The 21,311-nt window shown below is 38.1% G+C and overlaps 1 protein-coding gene across 1 annotated transcript; it reads left to right on the top strand.

The window, feature by feature from the left end:
• Positions 1 to 3,806: 3,806 nt before the first annotated feature.
• Positions 3,807 to 15,996, top strand: ppp1caa (protein phosphatase 1, catalytic subunit, alpha isozyme a). The gene is made up of 8 exons (XM_080044146.1): positions 3,807 to 3,944; positions 4,189 to 4,308; positions 11,127 to 11,258; positions 12,401 to 12,631; positions 13,210 to 13,314; positions 13,981 to 14,204; positions 14,650 to 14,784; positions 15,021 to 15,996. The coding sequence occupies exons 2-8, from the start codon at positions 4,254 to 4,256 to the stop codon at positions 15,135 to 15,137; spliced, it is 999 nt and encodes a 332-aa protein (XP_079900272.1). The 5' UTR covers positions 3,807 to 3,944; positions 4,189 to 4,253; the 3' UTR covers positions 15,138 to 15,996.
• The last annotated feature ends 5,315 nt before the right edge of the window (positions 15,997 to 21,311 follow it).

Here is a 21,311-nt window from a genome sequence, read left to right on the forward strand (position 1 = left end):
TGGAGCTGGTATGATAAGAGGGGGGTATTTGTAGAGGAATTTGAAGGGGCCGTACACAGGTGGGCAGCACCTAAAAAACCAAGACTGGACTTGTCTCATGCGTCTGTTTCCCTCTCTTTTCCCACCTCAGAAACTGCTGTGGAGCTCAGAGGAATTTTCACTGAATATTTAAAGTTTCCATGTGAAAAACACTGGTTTTGATACTTTTACACTATGCAATATTGTGTAAAAACTTAGCAAAAACCATTCAGAGAGGTTATGTCTGTACTTGATTCTGATTTATTTTGACAGATCGGTCATGGGTAGTTGGGTGGTTGCCCCCATCAACACTCACCTCTGTCGAAACTGTGATGACTAATGTAGTGAGGAGACTGATTTAGGAAACTTTTTCTTTTTTTTCTTTTGGGATTTTGCGTAAGATTACAATCATTCAGATTGACGCAAGCAGGATGACACATACGCATAGTTTTGGTTTACATCATATAGAGACAAATATAGATTTTAGTCATGGAGTCATAGTATTATTTTTTATATATTCAAGATTCAAGATTGTTTATTTGTCAAATACACAACAAATACAGCAGCAGTTGTTGGCAATTAAACTCTTGGGTATTAATGGGTATAGTACGTTCAGGGCAACACAAACACATATACAGTAGTTGACATTTTAGATGGAGGATAATGTATTGTAACAGATAGTGTACATTCACTGTTACTTGTTCAAGTGTGAATTTCTATCTACTTCAGTAAAAGTAACAATATCTCGCACAATAAACAATAAAAACTTCTGCAATGAAAATGTCACTTAAGTAAAGATACTGGCATGTTAGTAGCTACATTAAATTAAAATATTCAATCTACTTATTATTATTTTATGGTCCCTCTGAGATTTATACTATCATATAGGGGAGAGTGGCCTAAGTTGTGCATTTTGGAAGTTGTGCCACCCCTTGTTTCTAGAAAACCGTGGAAGAAATTGGAAATGTCACCACATATTTAAGAAGAGCCATCCATTTGACTCATCCTGTAAAGAAGGGAGACACAAGGAATAAGATATAAGCACATTTAAGCTCAAAAAACTGTGTTTTGCCTTTCAAAGTAAAATTTCCATGATCAAGGTTTTTTGATTATTGTGTCTGAACAATTATAGACAAGTTTGAAAACATTTGACACATGTTTTAGTGCTTTGGTATGCTACATTTTGAGTCTATATAGTGAGCACGATGTCAGCCCTAAATTGCTGCATCATGCTTATTATCCAAAATTCTGGGGATGGGGTGATTTGTGCCATAGGGCCTGGGTGAGTTATAAGTAAGTAAGTAAGTAAAATGTATTTATAAAAGCACATTTATGACAGTTTGCACTGTCCAAAGTGCTGTACATAGTGCATTCAGTAGATAAACAATGAAGGTAAAATAACAATAACCAAAATAAAAGACATAAAGCCCATACATCCACATAAACACAGATAGTAGTGCAGAGGTAAGATAGTTAATGGGGAGGAAACACCAGGGTGTACATATGGGTTTTGAGCCTTGATTTAAAGGCAGAAATGTATGGGGAATTACATTTGTCAGGTGGCAGTTGGTTCCACAAGCACGGAGCAACTAGTGCAAAGTACATTTCTGAGAGTTGTGCCAGTGGCATGGCTGTATACGCTGGTCACCAAAAGAAAGTGATTGTCTACAGTAGCTCAGAAGAGAGTGACATCTCAATTCCACTTAACGACACCACTGATGAGAGTTCAGATGGCCAGAAAGATGATGATGGTGACTTTGTCATTGTGAGCTTTGCAGGCAAAACCACCTAGATCTGCTGGGCCTTGTCCTTCAATCATTGTCAACTATTTACTTTAAATACACCTTAAATAAGTGATTGTCTAATGGATTGGTCTTGCATTACAGTTTATGAGATATATAGCAATGGCACAATTCACCCCATGGCATTCTCTCCAACCGCACAACTTACATCACACCGGGGGCAAGTTGTGCAACAAGACAACTTTTTTTCCGAAAGCTATATTTCTTCTACAGTTTATTCCAGATCCAAAGTTTTCATTGCCAGGGATGCACAACACCCTGAAATATATGTACATATTTGAGTTGGAGACTTTACTGTCAAGGCCTTACTTTAAAGTCACTTTGAGTGAAAAGTTGCACAACTTAGGCCACTCTCCCCTATTAAGTTACTGTATTTTTATTATTGGTACATTCATGTGATTTACAGCTATAGTTGGTCTATTAGTAGATCATTCTGACTTTCATTTGAGAAAAATGCTTTATTTACTGTAACTAAAATGTCGTTTAAAGTAAAGTAAAGTATTAAGTATTAATTGAATGCAACTATTTACATGTGCATTAGTTATTGAAATGAAGAATATTACGTTGTATGAATATCAATCAATCAATCAATCAATCAATCAATCAATCAATCAGTACTTGCATAATTGTAGCCAACAGTTACGTTGAATCAGCACTATAGTAATCTCAGCAGTCTGTGTTTGTCTGTCTGATGTATGTTGACTGTACATGTCACATGATTAGACAAGGCTCTAGTGTTCTGTAATGTTTGCTCAATGACTCGTGGGTATTGTACCATGACCTGGAAATAATGTATTTCAATTGTTTGTCCTTTACACATTTTTGACAGTTATTTTAACTACATTTTCCTGTTTTAACTGTATTTTTCCTTGTTTTAACTGTAAGGTCATTGAGTGTCATGAAACGCTTCAATAAATAAATACATTTTTGATTTTGACATTGTCATCAGTCTCACAGACTGCAGTTCCAGCAGAACAAACTAAAGTGACACGTTTTAATCTTTATTTAATTGATAACATTGATAACAGTAGTGGAAGCCTGAATTACAAGTGTGTGTAAGAGTATATGCACATGATAAGCAGGTTTAATTTTCGGATTTTTCCACGTACAAATACTTGACCTCAATTATCGTTATGACTCTGCATTATTTTTTACATGCTCAGAGTCTGTGCCCTAGATTATAACATATCCAGTGCCTTTTGCCACTTTAAATAGCTTTAAAGTAGAAATAACGGAGGTAACGTGGGAATGGGAACAGGTCTCCCTTGAAAAAGAGTCTTTGGTCAATGGGATTTACCTGTATAAATAAAGGTTAAAAAAAGGCCCTCACTGCAACCCTTAAAAGAGGGATTGCAGCTCCTAACTTGTCACTGCAAGTTAATTTACACCTCAAAATGACCTTTTACCTTGAAATAACTGTAATGGGCTATTACGTCCAATATGCACGTTTGCATTTGTCAATAAGTGATTATTTGTATCCATCAAACTTTTCTAATGACAATTTCCTCTATCTATCTATCTATCTATCTATCTATCTATCTATCTATCTATCTATCTATCTATCTATCTATCTATCTATCTATCTATCTATCTATCTATCTATCTATCTATCTATCTATCTATCTATCTATCTATCTATCTATCTATCTATCTATCTATCTATCTATCTATCTATATATCTATCTATTGTAACATTTGAAATGTGTTCAATTAAATAAATAAATCGATTAATAAATAAATAAATAAAAGTGTCAAATGACATAGCGGAGTAGATAGTATTTTTAGGTCGTATGCTGCAATTATATTTGTAACCACTGGGTGGCAGCGTCTGATGGAGTTTAACTGTAAAGACGGATCCAGCAAGCGTCCAATCAAATGCGAGAATTCGAGTTCTTAAATTCCAGTTTGGACCAATCATCTTCTTGGAAACACGTAAGGGGGCTCGGCTTGATTCGGCCCCCCTACGTCATCGCGGACACTTCGGTAGAAATCGGCCCTTTTTTAAAGTTCCTAGGGGAAGAGGGAAGGGACCCGGACAAACCAAAGCTAAAGGGGCCAAGATTGAGCTTAGAGGAACAATACTTTCACATCATAAACCAGCGCAGGACTGTCGTTAAACCCAGGGTAAGGTCCGGCGACATTTTATTTGTTTGTCGGCTATATAACAGCGGTAACTAGCCGTTCAGTTTGTGTTAGGCTAGGCTAGCGGCTAGTTAGCTTGCTTAGCTCAAGCTCGTATAAACTCATTCATTGTTTTAGTCCGCTCACAACGCTAGGCTCACATTAACCACTCGATTTGGGTGGTTTATAACGTATATTGTGAGACGCTAAATGTAAGTGTATCGCTCCATTTTTCCTGTTTTTCTAGGAATTTAAGGTGCTACACGGAAAACCAAGGTCTCGACTGCCCGAGAACGTCAGAAAATAAAGAAAATGGCGGAACCAGACAAATTAAACATCGACTCGATAATTCAGCGTCTCTTGGAAGGTGAGAACGACTAAAATCATTGTACAAAGAAGAATGTATTTTATTTACAATGTGGGATGTATCGAGGGGAAGTGTAATGTTGTACCGCCAGGCGAGTCGGGTAAAGTTAATATTGTAGTAGCCTACTTAAGACTGCTATGCTCGATGGCTGGATTTGGAGGTAAAATTGTAGCAAAGTCAACCTGCTGCTCTTTATCAAATGATTTAGCTCTTGTTCGCTTTTTTGTGGAAGGATATTTTTTGGTTTTCATAGCCTGTGATGTTCTGTTTTCGCAAGAGATGCGTTGTTGTTGTGTGCACATTAAAGGGGAAATAGGTGAAAGTAGCATGAAAAAGCAGGAACACAACACGCACACACCGACATTTTACACAAATTACACCTCATACAACACTCTAAGTCATTAATGCATTAGCTTTAAAATCGAGGTGATGCTACTCTAAGAATTCCTATTTTTATTTCAGATTAAGAGACAGTTCTGAATGTCAAATGTTAGTTGGAACATTTGAGAGTGGCAGTTTGCATTAAGGCGGTGGGGTGTTACTACTGTGGCAAAGTTTACATTCATTGACTCAGCCCTACTGTACGAACTGTTGTGTTGTTTGTTTTTGCCCCATAAACAACCAGAGCTTGTCATTTTACATGGTGGACTGGACTGTGTACTGTTTAGTTTGCTGTCACAGTCTAAACTGCTGTTTGGCCCTGTCAGCTGCTCCACAGTATATGGGGCAATATATGAACAGTATACATAATTTCCCCCCCCCCCCCCGCCCCCCACAAAGCACTGTTTTGCTTACGTGCTTCCTGTTTTTAAAATGTATGCTGTAACTGGAAATCATCTTGTGTGTAAAGCAATCAAGTCGTTAAAATGCTCTAGAGCGGTTTAACATAAATTAAACTGGAAATGAATAGAATATATACAGTAGTTATTGTTAATGTGTTTTGGCACGGCACATCTGACATGAACCGTTTCTAAATATTAAGTTGCTTATGTCTGACAGATTTGTTATGGCGTGTGTGTGTGTGTGTGTTTTGTGAGGGAAACAAGGGCTGTTTTATCAGCACATTCACATGATGGTTGTGTAACAGCCAGGCAGCCAGAGGACATCAAACAGAGGCATAATAAATCTCCTCGCACCCAACAGTACACAGTTCATTTAAAGAGCACACGAAATACAGTTGTGACCTTTGGTAGGTCTCCTCGTGAGGCAAACGCACAGGGCGCGGCAATAACGTCCGCTTCACACACATACACCTCTACATTTTCCCATGTAGAACTGTTGTCATAGATACTTCTGTAATGTGTATTTGTGTGTGTGTTTGAATGATTTACAGAAGCCAAATCACAGACTGTATGTTTGTTAGAGGGTTAGTACTAGTTGTGATAAAAAGATATTCGCCTTCAATCAGTCACCGCTATCAGGAGATTCTATTGGCCAGTATAAACGATTGTTGCTTGCACACGGACAGAGAGAGAATTTTCCCAGACTCGAGACTGTTAATAACTTGGGACGTTGTTGTTTATTTACCTTCTTAAGCACAGGCCCGGCATTAGCAGGCAAAGCCGAGCTGCTGGTTGTGATTTGGATTACTCACAAATATGCATGTTGAGTCACACTGCCTCCCGGGAGTCTGACTCTCTCTAGACCCTGCTGAAGTGTTTTGAACATGGATTGTTATACTTGGGCCGCGATGAAGGTTGTCTGGCAAACACACAGGAAAAGACAAACAGTCCTAACAGACAGTGGCAATATTTATATCTGCTTATGTAACTCACGAGAACCTTCTTTATGGTCAGAATCTGGTTTTAGTAGAGAGTAAGTGTTATCAGTTTGAGAATGACTTTGGTGTTGATCTGCTTTGTTGAAGACTATAGTAGACCTAAGAATACTATCCTCACTGCTAGAAATATTCAATCCAAATCCATAATAAATAGTTCATTTGTGTGTTCCTTAAATTGGAAAAAATACCCAAATAATGTATGCAGTATGCACTCTTGCATTACCAAAAACCTCCTGCCTTTAGTAGTTTAGTATTTGTCAGTGATCTATGCGTGTAAAAAAAAAACAAAAAAAAAAACACATTCATCGTTTTCTAGGTCAAATGTTCAATTCATCTTAATATTGATTTTAAGGTCGCATCTCCAAGCCCTAAGAAGAAAACATTAAATTCATCAGCACAATCTCGTGCTGCTTTGTAGGGAACTTGCTAACCCTCTTTCTGCTTTCCGAATGTTTTGAGCCCAAACCAATTAAATGTGTTGCGGGATAATGAGCCGTTTCAATTGGATTAGTGCCTTCGATCTTGAACTACATGAACTCAAACAGAGAGGGTGTGTTGCTAACTTGCTATTTAACGTGTCTGTCTGGATAGCATGACATCACACTAAACTTTAAACCAAAAAAAAACACCCATCTGTCTGATTCAGTAGGGCTCTCCCAAACCCAACTGTTGATGCCAGCACTCCCCAAAAAACTGCTTTCTCAGTGCTTGCTGGTTCAAGCTATTTGTTCTGTTTCCTGCCCTCCCTGTCCAGCGTAGTGGAAAGACCTTTTGTCTAGGTACCGGTCCATGGTTAAGCTCACTGTTAGCGCTGGCTGTGTGGCTAACTTTGGAGTAAGCTCCGTCAGGGCTTAGCTTCCTGTAATCCTGGTTTAAAGTGACAAGCAGTGCCGCAGTATTTATACTTTACACTGTTTGGGACTTTCAGTTGCTGCTTCAGGAATAACGATAGTGGCATTTTTATATTCATTTGTTCATTTTTTACTCTCACACCCAGTCCCTCCCCACGTGAGAAATGTGTTTTTTTTAATGATTTATTTTCTATAAAAATATTTTATTACATATTTCAAGTTTGATTCGTCAAATCAAAGGTTGACACAGGGTAGACACTATTTAGCTGTCCGTACTGTTGTTAATACACAGCCTAGGCACTGTAAACTAGTATGTGAACAAAGGGGCTCAACCGTAGCTAGCAACATACCAGTTTACAGAGCCTAGGCTGTGTGTATTAAAACTGGATTTGTTTCACTGCTCTCCCAGTACATAGTGAGGAAATATTCATTGATTTTAACAAGGGTTCTCCAGAATCACTGAACCCACCTTTTTTTAAGGGTAAAAATAGAGTACTAGTTATATTATTAAAGAGACTTGTATACATAAGGTAGCAATGCAACAAAACGTAGAAAAACATGACGGTGTGAAAAGCAGAAATCACAAGGAATCCGCTCCATATTTTTGAGCCTTTTTCATACTGTATGTGTTTCTAAATTGGATACAGGTCAGATGTTTGCATTGTGACCTTCCCCATATACACGCACACACACACACACACACACACACACACACACACACACACACACACACACACAGTACAGAAGTAGCATCCACTGCTCCATAAAAAGCCATGATTAAAAACGTGTCTCCCTCTCTCTCTCTCCTCATCCTCCTTGCCCTCATTATCCTCTGCTCTCAAACCCACTGTCTTCCTCGACACATAATGGTATAAATGAAACGTTGAACTCTGACCTCAGTGGGTTCCATTGTTGACTTTAGCATGACGGAATGTCTGCTGTGTGTGTGTGTGACGTCACCGGTATTGTTCTGTTGCACATGCGGGTCAGGTTAGGACCGTGGCACTGGAATGTAGATATTGGCAGAAAGGGAACAGAGAAAAAAATGTTTCTAAGCAATAAATCCAAATTAAAGGTGCAGTCAGCAATTCTGGAGAACGCTTGTCAAAATCAGTGAATATCTCCTCACGATCTGCTACATGTGTGTGTAACTCAAAGAAAATCCTGTGTTGATACACAGCCTAGACTGTATGTAAACAAGGGGCATGTAAACAAAGTGGGCCCACCGTTAGCTAGCTACATGTCCGTTTACAGAGCCTAGGCTGTGTATTAACCCCAGATTTTTTCTCCAGCATATACAGTTCTTGATGAGATTTTTCACTGATTTTGACCAAAAAGGAATTTGACGACAAGCGTTCTCCAGAATCACTGACTCCTTCTAGTACCTTTTTCACATAGAATCTGCTGTATTAGGAAAATCTGATCAGTTTTCATCAAAGACAAACTAATTGGAACACAAATGCAACCGCATATCTGCATATACAATTAATCTTTGTGTGAGTGCTGTCGGCTGGGATTGTTTAGCAATTTAATTTAAGCGTTGGTTTAAGAGGTCAAATTGACTTCATATTTAGAAGGAAGTAGGGTTCATATCAAACAGGGCCATTGTTGCTTAATAGTGACAATGTGAAAGTAATTGGTAGTTTTTCCTGCTGATGTTCAACTGGAATATCTTGTTCATTCATTGCACGGACAGCCATCATCATGAGTAACTGTCATCAGAATTTACAGAGGAACTATTATTATTTGATGCATAATTTTGTATCCTTGCCTCGGAATGTCCTTCTAGTTTGCATTAGTACAATCAAGGCTATATTGTTTAAAAAAAAAAAGTAGCTCAACTGTTATTTTTCGCTCTTCTTTCTTCTGACTCACTTTGATTGTTTTGTGTTCATCTGTACGTCTGGTAACCCGACAACTGATCCAGTCAAACCCATAAACGTAGTGTAGAGATCTCTGTGAACACCCAATGACTGTCGATGAGTCCGTCTCCACTTTAGTAATCACTGATGGTATTTATATAGCATTCCTTTGGACAGGGCTCAAATATGCTTTACATCAAATAAAATTAAGCGATGAAATCATATTAAATCAGGTGTGGTATGGGTGGACTGAGGTGTCGGAGGCTTACTTCAAGAGGTTAGCTTTGGAGTTGACTTTTGTACATACATTACTAGTTCAGTTGGCTGTTGCATAATTAGTTGGGTGGGAATGAGACTCCTCCCTTGAAAGCTTGTACAGTTTGTTATGGGATCTGCTTTAGCATCGAGTAGCACATGTAGTGAGTGAGTGATGTACAGTCATAGTAACCTGACATCACCTCCGCACCCTACAGCTGGCACGTCAATGTGCAAATATTTTGATCATGAGTTGAGAGTACCCAGTGCCATTGATACAAGTCATTTGAGAGCCTGTGAGAAGCTGCCGTTTCACCCTTTCTAGCTATTGATCCATGATGTGTCGTTTAAAAGGTCGAGTCAGTGATTCTGGAATTAATACAAAGTCTAGGCTCTGTAAACTGGTATATGAACAAATGGAACATCAACAAAGGTGGCCCAACACCTATAGCTAGTTACATGCCTGTTTATGGAGCCTAGGCTGTGTATTAACACTGGACTCACACAGTACCTACAGGTAGTGGGTCTTGAGGAGATATTTACTGATTTTGACAAAGTGATTTTGACAACAAGCGTTCTCCAGAATCACTGCCTCCACCTTTTTAAGTCAAATGGATATCAGTGAAATGAATTGAGTTCCTCCTTGTTCAAGTCTTTACCATGATGTTGTGTTTGGCTCCGTTCAGTCTGTGTTGCAAACGACAACTTGAGACTTGAGACTCGAAAAACCTGCTTAATTCCTCAGATAGCATCAGAGAAAGTAGCCAGCTGACAGGGACACAGTGTTTACTTCATTATCACATGGTCAAACAGTTCATATTTGATGTAATTTTGTCTCAACTTTTTACAGAAGCAGTGTTTTCATAGCCCATGGGATGATATTATTTGTTTACAGCGCATACAAGAGAACTCATTACGTGTCTGCAGTGTGGTTGCTACGGCAGCTACATGGCCTAGAAGGGGGAAGTGGGTTCCACGTCCTTTTGCTCAGTTTGGGTTTGAACTCCAAACAGAAAGAGGTGTTTGACGCTGTCGACCTCGGGCTGGTTTCCTCTGATCAGCAGTTCTTTAGAAGCTGCAGCTCTCTGCACAGTGCACAGACTCAGCTCAGTGTTATGTGGTTGATTTTTTTTTTTTTTCAAATTATATCTTGTGTTTAGTAATTTAGGATCACTGGAATTGCTTATTTGTTGCCGAGGATCGCTTTTTTTTTTTAAATTGCTTTTTAGTTTGCATTTGATAATGTTCAAATAATTGGCCAAATAAAAACAATGCAATAAAAAAAATAGTTATTTTTCCAAATTCCAATAAATGAGAAAAAAAAGTTGATATTTGGACCTAAATTGGATTCTAAATCAAATGTAATTATTGTGTAAGTAATCGTGATCCCAATTTTAAACCAAATCATTACAATCATAATTTTGGCCATAATCGAGCCGCCCTAACTCTAAAATGATGCGTTTACCTTCTGGAATGGCTTTAAGTCTGGACTGCTAACAGAATTATTCAACATTTGTCTGGTGGGAGGTGTTCATTTCCCCATCTGGCGGTCTGGCTTTAATTCAAAGGATCTTGTTTCATTGCTATACTTTTATAAATATCCTTCTATATTCAATCTTTCTTACAGCTCTTAAGAACATAGCAGTGTCTTTGTGGTGTTAGTATATCTCCTTATTATAACACCTTTTGCTTTTATCTCCCCTTCTTTGGGATGGGTGGGAGGATGTCCTAGAGGAAGAGGGGCCGACCAGTAACCATGAGTTCTCTGGTTGGATCCCCGGCACCGGACAGGAGGGTGTTAGTTGTAAAACTAATGGTGGCTGGTATTACATCTACTGAGCCCACCATCTCTACCATTGTGTCCTTGAGCAAGACAATTAACCCTGAACTGCTCCATAGGGCGCTGTACTATGGCTGACCCTGTGTGAGAACCCCCCCCCCTCCCTCTTGAATTGCGTGTGTGTGTGTGTGTGGGAGGGGTTAGCGGAAAGGCAGAGTTCAATAACCTTGTGTGACTGTCTGTGGCAATTGACAATAAAGAACTTAACTAACTTTAAACCTTTCTTCCAGTCAAGGGCTCTCGACCGGGGAAGAATGTCCAGTTGACGGAGGGGGAGATTCGTGGCCTTTGTCTGAAGTCACGCGAGATCTTCCTCAGTCAGCCAATTCTGCTGGAGCTCGAGGCGCCACTCAAAATCTGTGGTGAGTCTTCAAAGTCAGTTCTGATATATGCTAGACATACATCAGAATCAAAATAGCGTTTATCGCTGGCCCACGGTGTAATAGGAACGATAAAACATATAGAGTAGAATAAGATAAACATTACCTAAACAATATTTACATTATATAAATTCTAAATACTAAGTAGTGCAAAGGAATTTTGTACAATATTTAAAACAACTTTATGTAGCACTCAATCAGTTAGTTATTGTCAATAATACATTATAATTTTACATCTTACTATACAAACTGATTTCCATTCAATGTGAAATAACATTATTTTTATGAGGTTACAGTAATGTATGTAAACAAAGGGTATGTAAACAGAGGGCCCACCATAGCTAGCATCATGCCTGTTTAGAGCCTAGGCTGTGTATTGACACCAGATTTCTTTTCAGCACACCTAGTACAGACAGGTAGTTATCATAAGGAGATCTTCACTGATTTTGACAAATGTTATTTACAAGCATTCTCCAAATGACTGCACCTTCAAATGTCCAATGTGCACACAAAGCAGCTCCACCCTTTTACCAGCAGTAAAGTGAATGGTGTTGTGCCCCCTTTTTGCCCACCCTGGACTAACAGTTGGCCTTGGTGATAACACAGGGGGGGCAGAGTGACTCTCTCATAAACCTGTGGTGAAGGCCCATTTCCTCACCTCGGATCCTGTCGGGAGAAAGAAACGTATTGCATTTAAGATTACCAGTGTAAAATGTAAGACTGCTGAAGACAATGGCGCCATTGCACTAGAAAGGCAGTATCCCTCAATTCAATGAAGAGAAAAAAATAAAAAATTGTCCCTGCGTTCCAATTCCCATACTTCCCTACTATTTAGTATGCCAGCAAAAGATGTAGGACGTCCCAATACATGCACGTCAATTGTAGTATGCTGAAAATACATAAATGCCCCACTAACTCCAATAGCATTTTGGAGTATTCGTCTTTATTCTTGACATTTCGACATAATGGAAAAAAAACTTCCTTATCTGATTTTATTTTTTATTTTTTCTCCTGTGGCCCTAAAACTCTTCTGTACTTTAGTATGTAGTGTAGTAAAAAGAAAGAGTATGTGATTTGGAATGCAGGGTGTGTTTTAACCATAGTTCCTCTGCTGCCCTCTGCAGGCGATGTCCATGGTCAGTACTATGACCTGCTGCGACTCTTTGAATACGGAGGATTTCCCCCAGAAAGCAACTACCTGTTCCTGGGCGACTACGTGGACCGAGGGAAGCAGTCGCTGGAGACCATCTGTCTGCTCCTCGCATACAAGATCAAATATCCAGAGAACTTCTTCCTGCTGCGCGGCAACCACGAATGCGCCTCAATTAATCGAATCTATGGCTTTTATGATGAGTGTGAGTATTTATATACAGTCTGTGGTGTATGTGCTTAGTATTTTATTTTATTTTTTTTTACAGGTGTAGGATTTCAAACATTAAAAAAGCATTGCTTAATATTTTCAAAATAAGGCCTTTAAAGTATTCCATTTGCTCACAAAGTTTTAAATTGATTGTTTGATTTATTGTAGGATAAAATAAATAATTGTGTTAGAAATATGTTTTAAAAGTTAAGGCCAAGTAGAGGGGTTATGCGACAAATGAGCCCCTTTTGATTTTGTTAAAGGAGGATAAGGAATATTTACACACAACAAAGCTACTGTTAATAAGTATTATAGTAGAATAAGTATTATAATGTTTTTATTAAAAGTACCTTTAAAATTTGTCAATTTCCATCATATCTTAACTACCTTTGCCAGAATGGCCTGACGTTGGTATGAAATTTCATTCTTTTTAAGGTGGCATTAAAAAGGTATTAAAGTCTTAAATTTAACTTGGAGATACCTGGGGATACCCTGTGTTTTTGAACAAGAAGAAGCTTATATCTGTTTTGTTTGACTATCACTCATTTCTCATATTTTCTATTCTGTTTCTAGGTAAGCGAAGGTATAACATTAAGCTGTGGAAAACCTTCACAGACTGCTTCAACTGTTTACCTGTGGCCGCCATTGTAGATGAGAAAATCTTCTGCTGTCACGGAGGTACGTCTATGTTAATAGAAGATGTGGTTTAAATGATACATATTCAATGTTTCCTCTAAGAAATTATATTCTATATGTATTATATTAAAATTTTTATTATATTACATTTTGCACAGTAATCAACAGGTAAAAATGTCTGTCTAGATCCTACGTATCAAGCTTTCTCAATTGAACCTAAATAGCTAAAAATTGGGGTGACATAATCAGGTAAGTACAATTTAAAAGTAAACCAATTGATATGGACATTATTGTCAGCCTCTAGGTTGTTTTACTGATATCCGAGTGTTACAGGCTAAAACAGACTAGATAAAAGTGATTTTCTGAAGTTGAAGATAGGTGCTCTCATCTCTTTTTGCGTTTTAGCTGTGTTAATTCTCATAAACAACAATGAATGACGCAAATACAACGAAAACACTGAATATCATACGAGAATCTATGTTTAAACTAATTTTGCTTTTGAGGTCAGATAAGCCAAAAGCTATTGGTAAAACAGGAGCCTTTCTAAAAAAAATGTCCTACCATTCTTTAAGTAGTGTTTTTATTTTTGCCCATGTTGTGCACCATTGTTGTGTGTGTGTGTGTGTAGAAAGAAAGAAAGAAAGAAAGAAAGAAAGAAAGAAAGAAATTAAATGAGAAGCAGACTGAGATGTGCATATCTCTCCCCAGGCCTGTCTCCTGACCTGCAGTCCATGGAGCAGATCCGCAGAGTGATGCGCCCCACAGACGTGCCTGACCAGGGGTTGCTGTGCGACTTGCTCTGGGCCGACCCCGACAAAGACGTGCTCGGCTGGGGAGAGAACGACCGCGGAGTCTCCTTCACGTTCGGGGCGGATGTGGTCGCCAAATTTTTGCACAAACACGACATGGACCTAATATGCAGGGCACATCAGGTAAGGATTAGCCCCATTCTAACTGAAACTGTGGCATGTGTATTTGACCAATTTGATTAGTTATGAGAGCAAAAGTGGTGTATTTTAAATTGATGTATTTGTATGCACCAGAACGTAAATATTGTTTTTGTTATTTTCACTGTAAATCAAGAAGGGCAGTTTGTCTTCAAATATGCTGATGTTATATTCTTTGTAACCTTTTATGTCGATAAGAAATATTGTCAAATTTAGTTGGTCTCAATAGTAGGACACTTATTTACGCAGTTAAAGTTTTAGTGTTTTTAGAATTTATTGGCATTTTTCAGGACAAATTTGCTATGGAATATAATATTAAGCATAAGCGTTTTAATTAGTGTTTAATCGATTGAAAATAAAAGTTTTATTACCTTGTTTTCTTGCCTTTTTTCATTGCATGTGATATTGACTGTCTTATTTCTGTCTTTAGGTAGTAGAAGATGGCTATGAGTTTTTCGCTAAGAGGCAACTCGTCACTCTATTCTCGGCTCCCAACTACTGCGGAGAGTTTGACAACGCCGGTGCCATGATGAGTGTGGACGAGACGCTCATGTGCTCCTTCCAGGTGTGTACAAAAGCCTTAGAAATGTATACATTATAAGTAATTAATAATTTTGTAAATGGCTTGACATTTTGTTTTTATAAAAAATAAATTTGTTAAGTTTAGATTTTTCTTAAGTTCACCTAATTATTCAATTTAATTCTTGAAGTCAGATAAATTCCTACTGTCAGTCATTGCAGAGGTACTTTTTTAAAATGTTACTTCTTCATTTAAAACTGAACAATTTGTTTGTCCCACAGATTCTGAAGCCCGCAGATAAGAAATTGTATCCTTATGGCGGAGGGGGAGGAATGGGATCTGGGAGACCGGTCACCCCGCCTCGAAATTCAGCCAAGGCCGCCAAGGCCAAGAAATAACACCCATGGGTGCCCCCCTCCCCTCTCCCCCCCTCACTCTGCCCAGCCCACCCCTCTGTCAGCCCAACGCTCTTTACCTTCAGACTTGTTTCTCCCTCGTCACCAAATGGCAACAAAGCAGACAAGCGTCCAGGGTTCAATCATGATTATTTTTAACCGTTTGTTCGGCTGTTTGAGTGCAATTTTTTTTTGTGAGCGAATGCGTGTGTGTACAAAAGAAAAGAGTGTGAATGCTACAGAGGTGAATCGCTGTATTCTGTATGTATGTTTTAATTCTTCCTCCTCCTGTGTACCCTCTGTTATGTTCTGTTCTGTTCTTTTGTCATTTTTGTAGAGATGGGTTCCTCTTACCTATCTGTGATGTAATTTCAAACTTTAGTTGAAGGGGATGAGGGGAGGGGGGATGGGACATAAGAGCCTTAGCTGTTTATGTTAAGGCCCTGCACTGTTTAATGCTAAACACAAGCTTTTGTACATCCTGTTTCAAAAGTCTGTGTGTTTGTGGGATAACGGGGAGGGGGGGTGGGGGTGGGATGCAGTTGCACGTTCAAATGGTAACGGCACATACACCACACACTGGGTGCACAGGTGGATATTATATGTGCAGCAAGTGAATCTTTTTGAATGAAATATGATTCACAAATTATTATTTTTTTCTTTTTTCTTCCTTTCGAAAACTATTGATTTGAGAACGCAGTCGTTGATGTGACAGTTTGCTTAATTTCTTTTCTTTAATTTTTTTTTTGTTGTAGATACATGAAACCGACATGTTTTTATTTTTTCTTCTTTTTTCTTTGTTTTTTCTTTGTTTTTAGTTCATTGAAAGTTGAAGATGAATAAAATTAACCATTTATTTGAATGACGCTTTGAATCATGCTGATCACTTTGTGTTCGCCATTTGCTTTGTCATGTCTGTCTGTCTGTCGGCGGCGGCAACCGTTGTCATGCTTAAGTGGCTGTGTTTGTCTTTTGAGTGTGGAACCTTTTGGATTAACAATACAGCAGCTTGAAGAGACTTCCTTTAAAGGTGCAGTCAGTGATTCTGGAGAATGCGTGTCGTCAAAATCAGTGAATATCTCCTCACGATCCGCTTGCGTGTCCATTCTGTGTGTGTGCTGAAAAGAAATCCACTGTTAATAATATCACAGCCTAGGTTCTGTAAACTGGTATGTAAACAAAGGGAGCCCACTGTAGCTAGCAACATGCCCGTTTACAGAGCTTGGGCTTTGTATTGACACTGGATTTTTTTTTCAGCGCACACAGTATTTACAAGTAGCAGATTGTGAGGAGATATTCACTGATTTTGACAGCAAGCATTCTCCAGAATCGCTGACTCCACTCTTTTAAATGTAGAGGCTGTGTTGTGTAACTTTGACCCAGGTTAAACTTTGTTAAAGCAATATGGCATTTTTTGCTTCAGCTTAAGAGAACCGCCCAAAGCCGGTGAAAAAACGAGATTTTGCCTTTTTAAAAGATTTTTTTTAAATATAATTTGATGAGGAATCTCTTCAATGCAAAATGCCTATTTTCGACTTACTAATGCTTGTTGAAACACAAGTAGTTAATTGGAGTTTAGTGGATCAATGCCTAACGACGCTCAGTAACCCTAACAACATCACCATCATGTGCCGTCTAAATTCCACCGGTAGATAACACTGTTTAACTGGCATTTAAATGTGTACTTTATTAACACAGCAGCCTCAAGACGCCTACTGACTTGAGGAGAACTTGGCTTTAAGGTTTTTCCATATATATTATTGATGAGATGGTGACGCATTGCTTTGACCTTCCCAGTTCGAAGGGGCCATAGTCGAGACCACTTCTGTTGAGTCAGTCATAAAAAAAGAGTGGGATTATTCTAATGTAAACCCACACTGAATGACTGATGCATGCAAAATGGAAACATGAGGAAAGGCAGTGTTGAGAGGGATAGATGCTAGTGGGCAGGCCTTTTAAAAGTTATAGAGCACAAAAATAATCGTTTTAATTGTAAGAAAAATAAACATGGTAATATACATATAATATATATATATATATATATCATCAGGTAATTCCCAGGTGAAACAGCTAGCTACCACTGTACAGAAATTGCTAAATAATTTGTTATGCTTCTTAGATTAAAATATTAGGAAGAATGTGGAAGTGCTTGCGTTGCTTGTGACTGGCGTTGTCATTCTCACTCGCTCTTAAGTACGTTTTTGACTTTTGTTTTACAAGCTTGCTGTCTTTGCAATAAGCCTGAAAGAGCAATAGATGGGAGAGAATTTCAAATAATTTTCACAAAGAATTATGAATGATCAAAGCCGATCCTGTGATAACCCCTCAAACAACATATTTACCATGGTGAAGCTTTTTAATACTACTTAAAGGTTGGGTCAGTGATTCTGGAGAACGCTTTTTGTGATTTTTTTTTTTTGTGAAAATCAGTGAATATCTCCTCACGATCCACTGAGTCCGTAATGTTTGAAAAAAAAAGCAGTATTAACACGCAGCCTAGGCTCTGTAAACGGGCATGTTGCTAGCTACGTTGGGCTCCCTTTGTTAACATACCCGTTTACAGAGCTTAGGCTGTGTATTAACACCAAAAAATGTTCAGCGTACACATTATTCAGACGGGTAGCATATCATGAGGAGATATTCACTGATTTTGACAAAAGGTCATTTTGACAACAAACATTCTCCAGAATCACTGACTGCACCTTTAATGCCACACTTAAGCCATTCTGCATGTACTTCCACTGTGCATTCGGTTCATTTGGCGTATACAGGGTGCCTTCCCCCCCGCCCCCCTAGGCAAAGCAGTCCATAGTTCAACGCAGGCTGTTGCAACTGGTGGTAAAAATAACTGATCTTTCGACAGTGTTTTCAGGGTATATCACTGCCCATCTCTTTCTTACTAACCCAAAACAAACTCATTCCCCTCTTCCGTTACATAACCGGTGTGTCGGGTGGGTTTATTTGTGTGTGCCGTCTGTCCAAGTGTGAACACGTGACCGCAGAGCTCCCAGATAGCAATCCAGAAAAATATTGTACAAAGTTTAGTGGATATTAAGCGCATACTTAAAGCAGACCACACCTCTCTCCCCCTTTCCCCCCTTTTCTCAGCAAGAGGTATTCAACACAGTACCTCAGAAAAATAAATAGGTTTTTTTAATATCAAATCAATGTCATTAATTAAGCTTTATCCAGAATTTTGCAGAGTGGGCAGGTAGAAAAAAAAAGTAGAAAAAATAAAAAAATCATTGGACATCATAAAGTGTGTTCAAGTTTTCACATCCAGTCAGATCAACTCAGGAAGTGGAATTTAAATCAAAATAAGCGGTAGAGGAGGAGATCATATATTTATATTCATCTACTAAGAAAACTACATTAAATAAACATGTTTCTGTTTGCGTTATAAGGTCGCTAAGGTAAAAAATATGTTGAGCCAATATATATATTTATATATATATATATAGGGGGTAACAATGTTCGGAGTGATCTGGTGCTTTGAGGGTCATTTTATTTTGAAATTTTGAAAGGCCCACCTTTTGTGGATGAAAATGATGTACAGAAATGAATGGTAAAACAAGTCTAATAGGGTTAATTCAAAGTTAATACTAAGCTGGAGACCTTTTTGATGTTGTGGCGAGAGATTGTGTCTTCAAAACAATAATAAAGTTGATATAATATAGCGCTAACACGTTATGGGACTTGTAGATCTCTGTCTTCTTAATAAATGGTCCAATAAAGGGGCCATGTTCATTCCCATTTACATAGCTGTACAGACTTCTGCTTATAGCATTTTTTTTATATGTTTCTCTATATTTTACTGTTGTTTTTTCCGCTTTAGAATCATTGGTCGTTAATTTGGTTAATTTTTTCGTTCATTACTGACAAAGTTATAACGCTAGATACTGCGAGCTTATTAGTGTAGGATTTTTTTAATCAATCAGGGATGTTTTGCACCATGCACTGTCGCTGGGTAGATTATGAAATAATTCGATTATTACAGTTTAATAAAGAAAAAAGACAACAACAGAAATTAATCTGTATTTTTTATTTTATTTGTATTTCATTTGTTTTCCGATCGATCACGAATTGTCTCTGTTACAAGGTAGAAAAAATAAAACATAGAATTTGTATATTTGTGTCTGGTTTTCTTTCCAAATGACAACAGTGTGAGATATATTAAAGGTGGAGTCAGCGATTCTGGAGAACGCTTGTTGTCAAAATCACTTTTTGTCATAATCAGTAAATATCTCCTCATGATCTACCACCCGTCTGTACTTTGTGCAAGGAGATATTCACTGATTTTGACAACAGCAAGCATTCTCCGAAATTGCTTACTGCACCTTTTGATCCATCATTCTACTTCCACATAAAAAGAGAACAGTAAACATACAATGTCACTGGCAGTATTTTAATACATGTTGCTGTCCTCTCAGGCTGATTTGTTTTCCTTTGCGGATGCTGCCTCTGTCTGTCAAACATTTAAGCTCGAGGCAGTAGCATGACCTCTTTATCCCTATGAGTTCATAAATGTATTATTTATTTGATGTTAACTGTCTCAGACATTAAAAAAAAACACAGTTTAACAAATAAAAATATAGTCTTTCAATTGGCCGTGTTCAGAGTGAACTTGTTTATGAAACCAATAGACAGACAACACAGTATTTGTCCTTCCGAATAGCCAGCCTCCCACTTCCTCATTCTGTGACTATTTTTATCCTTTCGGCTTTTCTTATCACCAGTGGTTTTCTGTCACTTGCTGTGGAACATGCTGAAACTGAGTGTATGTCTCATTCACTGAGGCAATGACCCAAAACAACAGCATTAAAACATAACTAGATTATAAAATAGTTGTTCTAAACTAGACCACAGTCTTTAAACTGAAATACAACCAGCTTAAAAATCCTCTGAATTTTTTATTCTATTCTATTCATTCTATTTCCTTTCAACAGGCCTTCAAAAGAAAGACTGTATTTAATGTTACTACATATGGTAACACATATTGTGAGAGTTTGAAAATGGCAAATGAAAAACATGTTTTAAAAAAAGCATGTTAAACCACAATAAAAAAAACTTGAGCTATTTCTGAGTTAGTATGTACACTGAAAACAAGCAGCTGTAGAGGTCACTATCAGCGATGTTTAGAAAACATTGACCAGCAGCACTAGTGTATAATGAAGCGTGTGATTTTTCCATACCTGTAATATTTACATCAGGTGTCTGAGTTTGGCTTGTGCTGCGGTGTTTACATTCTGCAGAGCGTAGGTGGAGGATGGACATCTCAATAATGGCGCTTAAAGGTGCAGTCAGTGATTCTGGAGAACGCTTGTTGTCCAAAAATGTTTTATCAAAATCAGTAAATATCTCGTCACGATCACTACCTGTCCGTATCATGTGCGCTGTAAAAAAAAAAAAAAAAAAAAATGTATTAATGCAGCCTAGACTGTAATCGGGCATGTTGCTATAGCTATGTTGGGCCCCCCTTTGTTTACATACCTGTTTACAAAGCCTAGGCTGTGTATTAACACCAGATTTTTTCCAGCGCACTCACAGTACGTAGCTAGCGGATCATAAGGAGATATTCATTCATTTTGACAACAAGCATTCTCCAGAATCGCTGACTCCACCTTTAAAATGTGATGAAATATGTCAGCTGAGCCTTTGTGATGACAGAGAGAGATGTTTACTTTTCACTTGAAGTCTTTTGTCACAGATTGCTGCAGCTCCGCTTCGTATCGTTTGCCAGTTGGGTTTCTTTATTTCCAAGACATTTCAAAACTCAAGATGTTTTGATGGTAAAATTACATTTCTGAACTTCTCCTTACTTGGCAGATCTGGATACAATGCCACTTGAAGGGGGAGGCAGCTATTTGAATTTCATTATTAACAAATGTTTTTTATATTATGTATGAATGTATTAGTTTATACATTTAATAAGATAGCTTTGACTAAAAGAGTAATGCTAAACAATGTCTGTTTGTTAAATACATAATAGCCTCATATCGCTAGTTCTTCTAAATATTTAGGGAGAGAATTTAATTGCAACCTAGACATTGACAACCTGGATTCCAAAGGTTAATTTGTTATTCAAGGATGGGAAGAAGTGCATCAACTATCAAAGATATGCACATTTCAAACCGTGTGGGGGGGAAATAAGTTCTTTGAAATCTAACTTTGAGCCTT

The sequence above is a fragment of the Ammodytes marinus genome (genome assembly GCF_949987685.1).
Source record: "Ammodytes marinus genome assembly, chromosome: 16".
Classification (NCBI taxonomy): domain Eukaryota; kingdom Metazoa; phylum Chordata; class Actinopteri; order Uranoscopiformes; family Ammodytidae; genus Ammodytes; species Ammodytes marinus.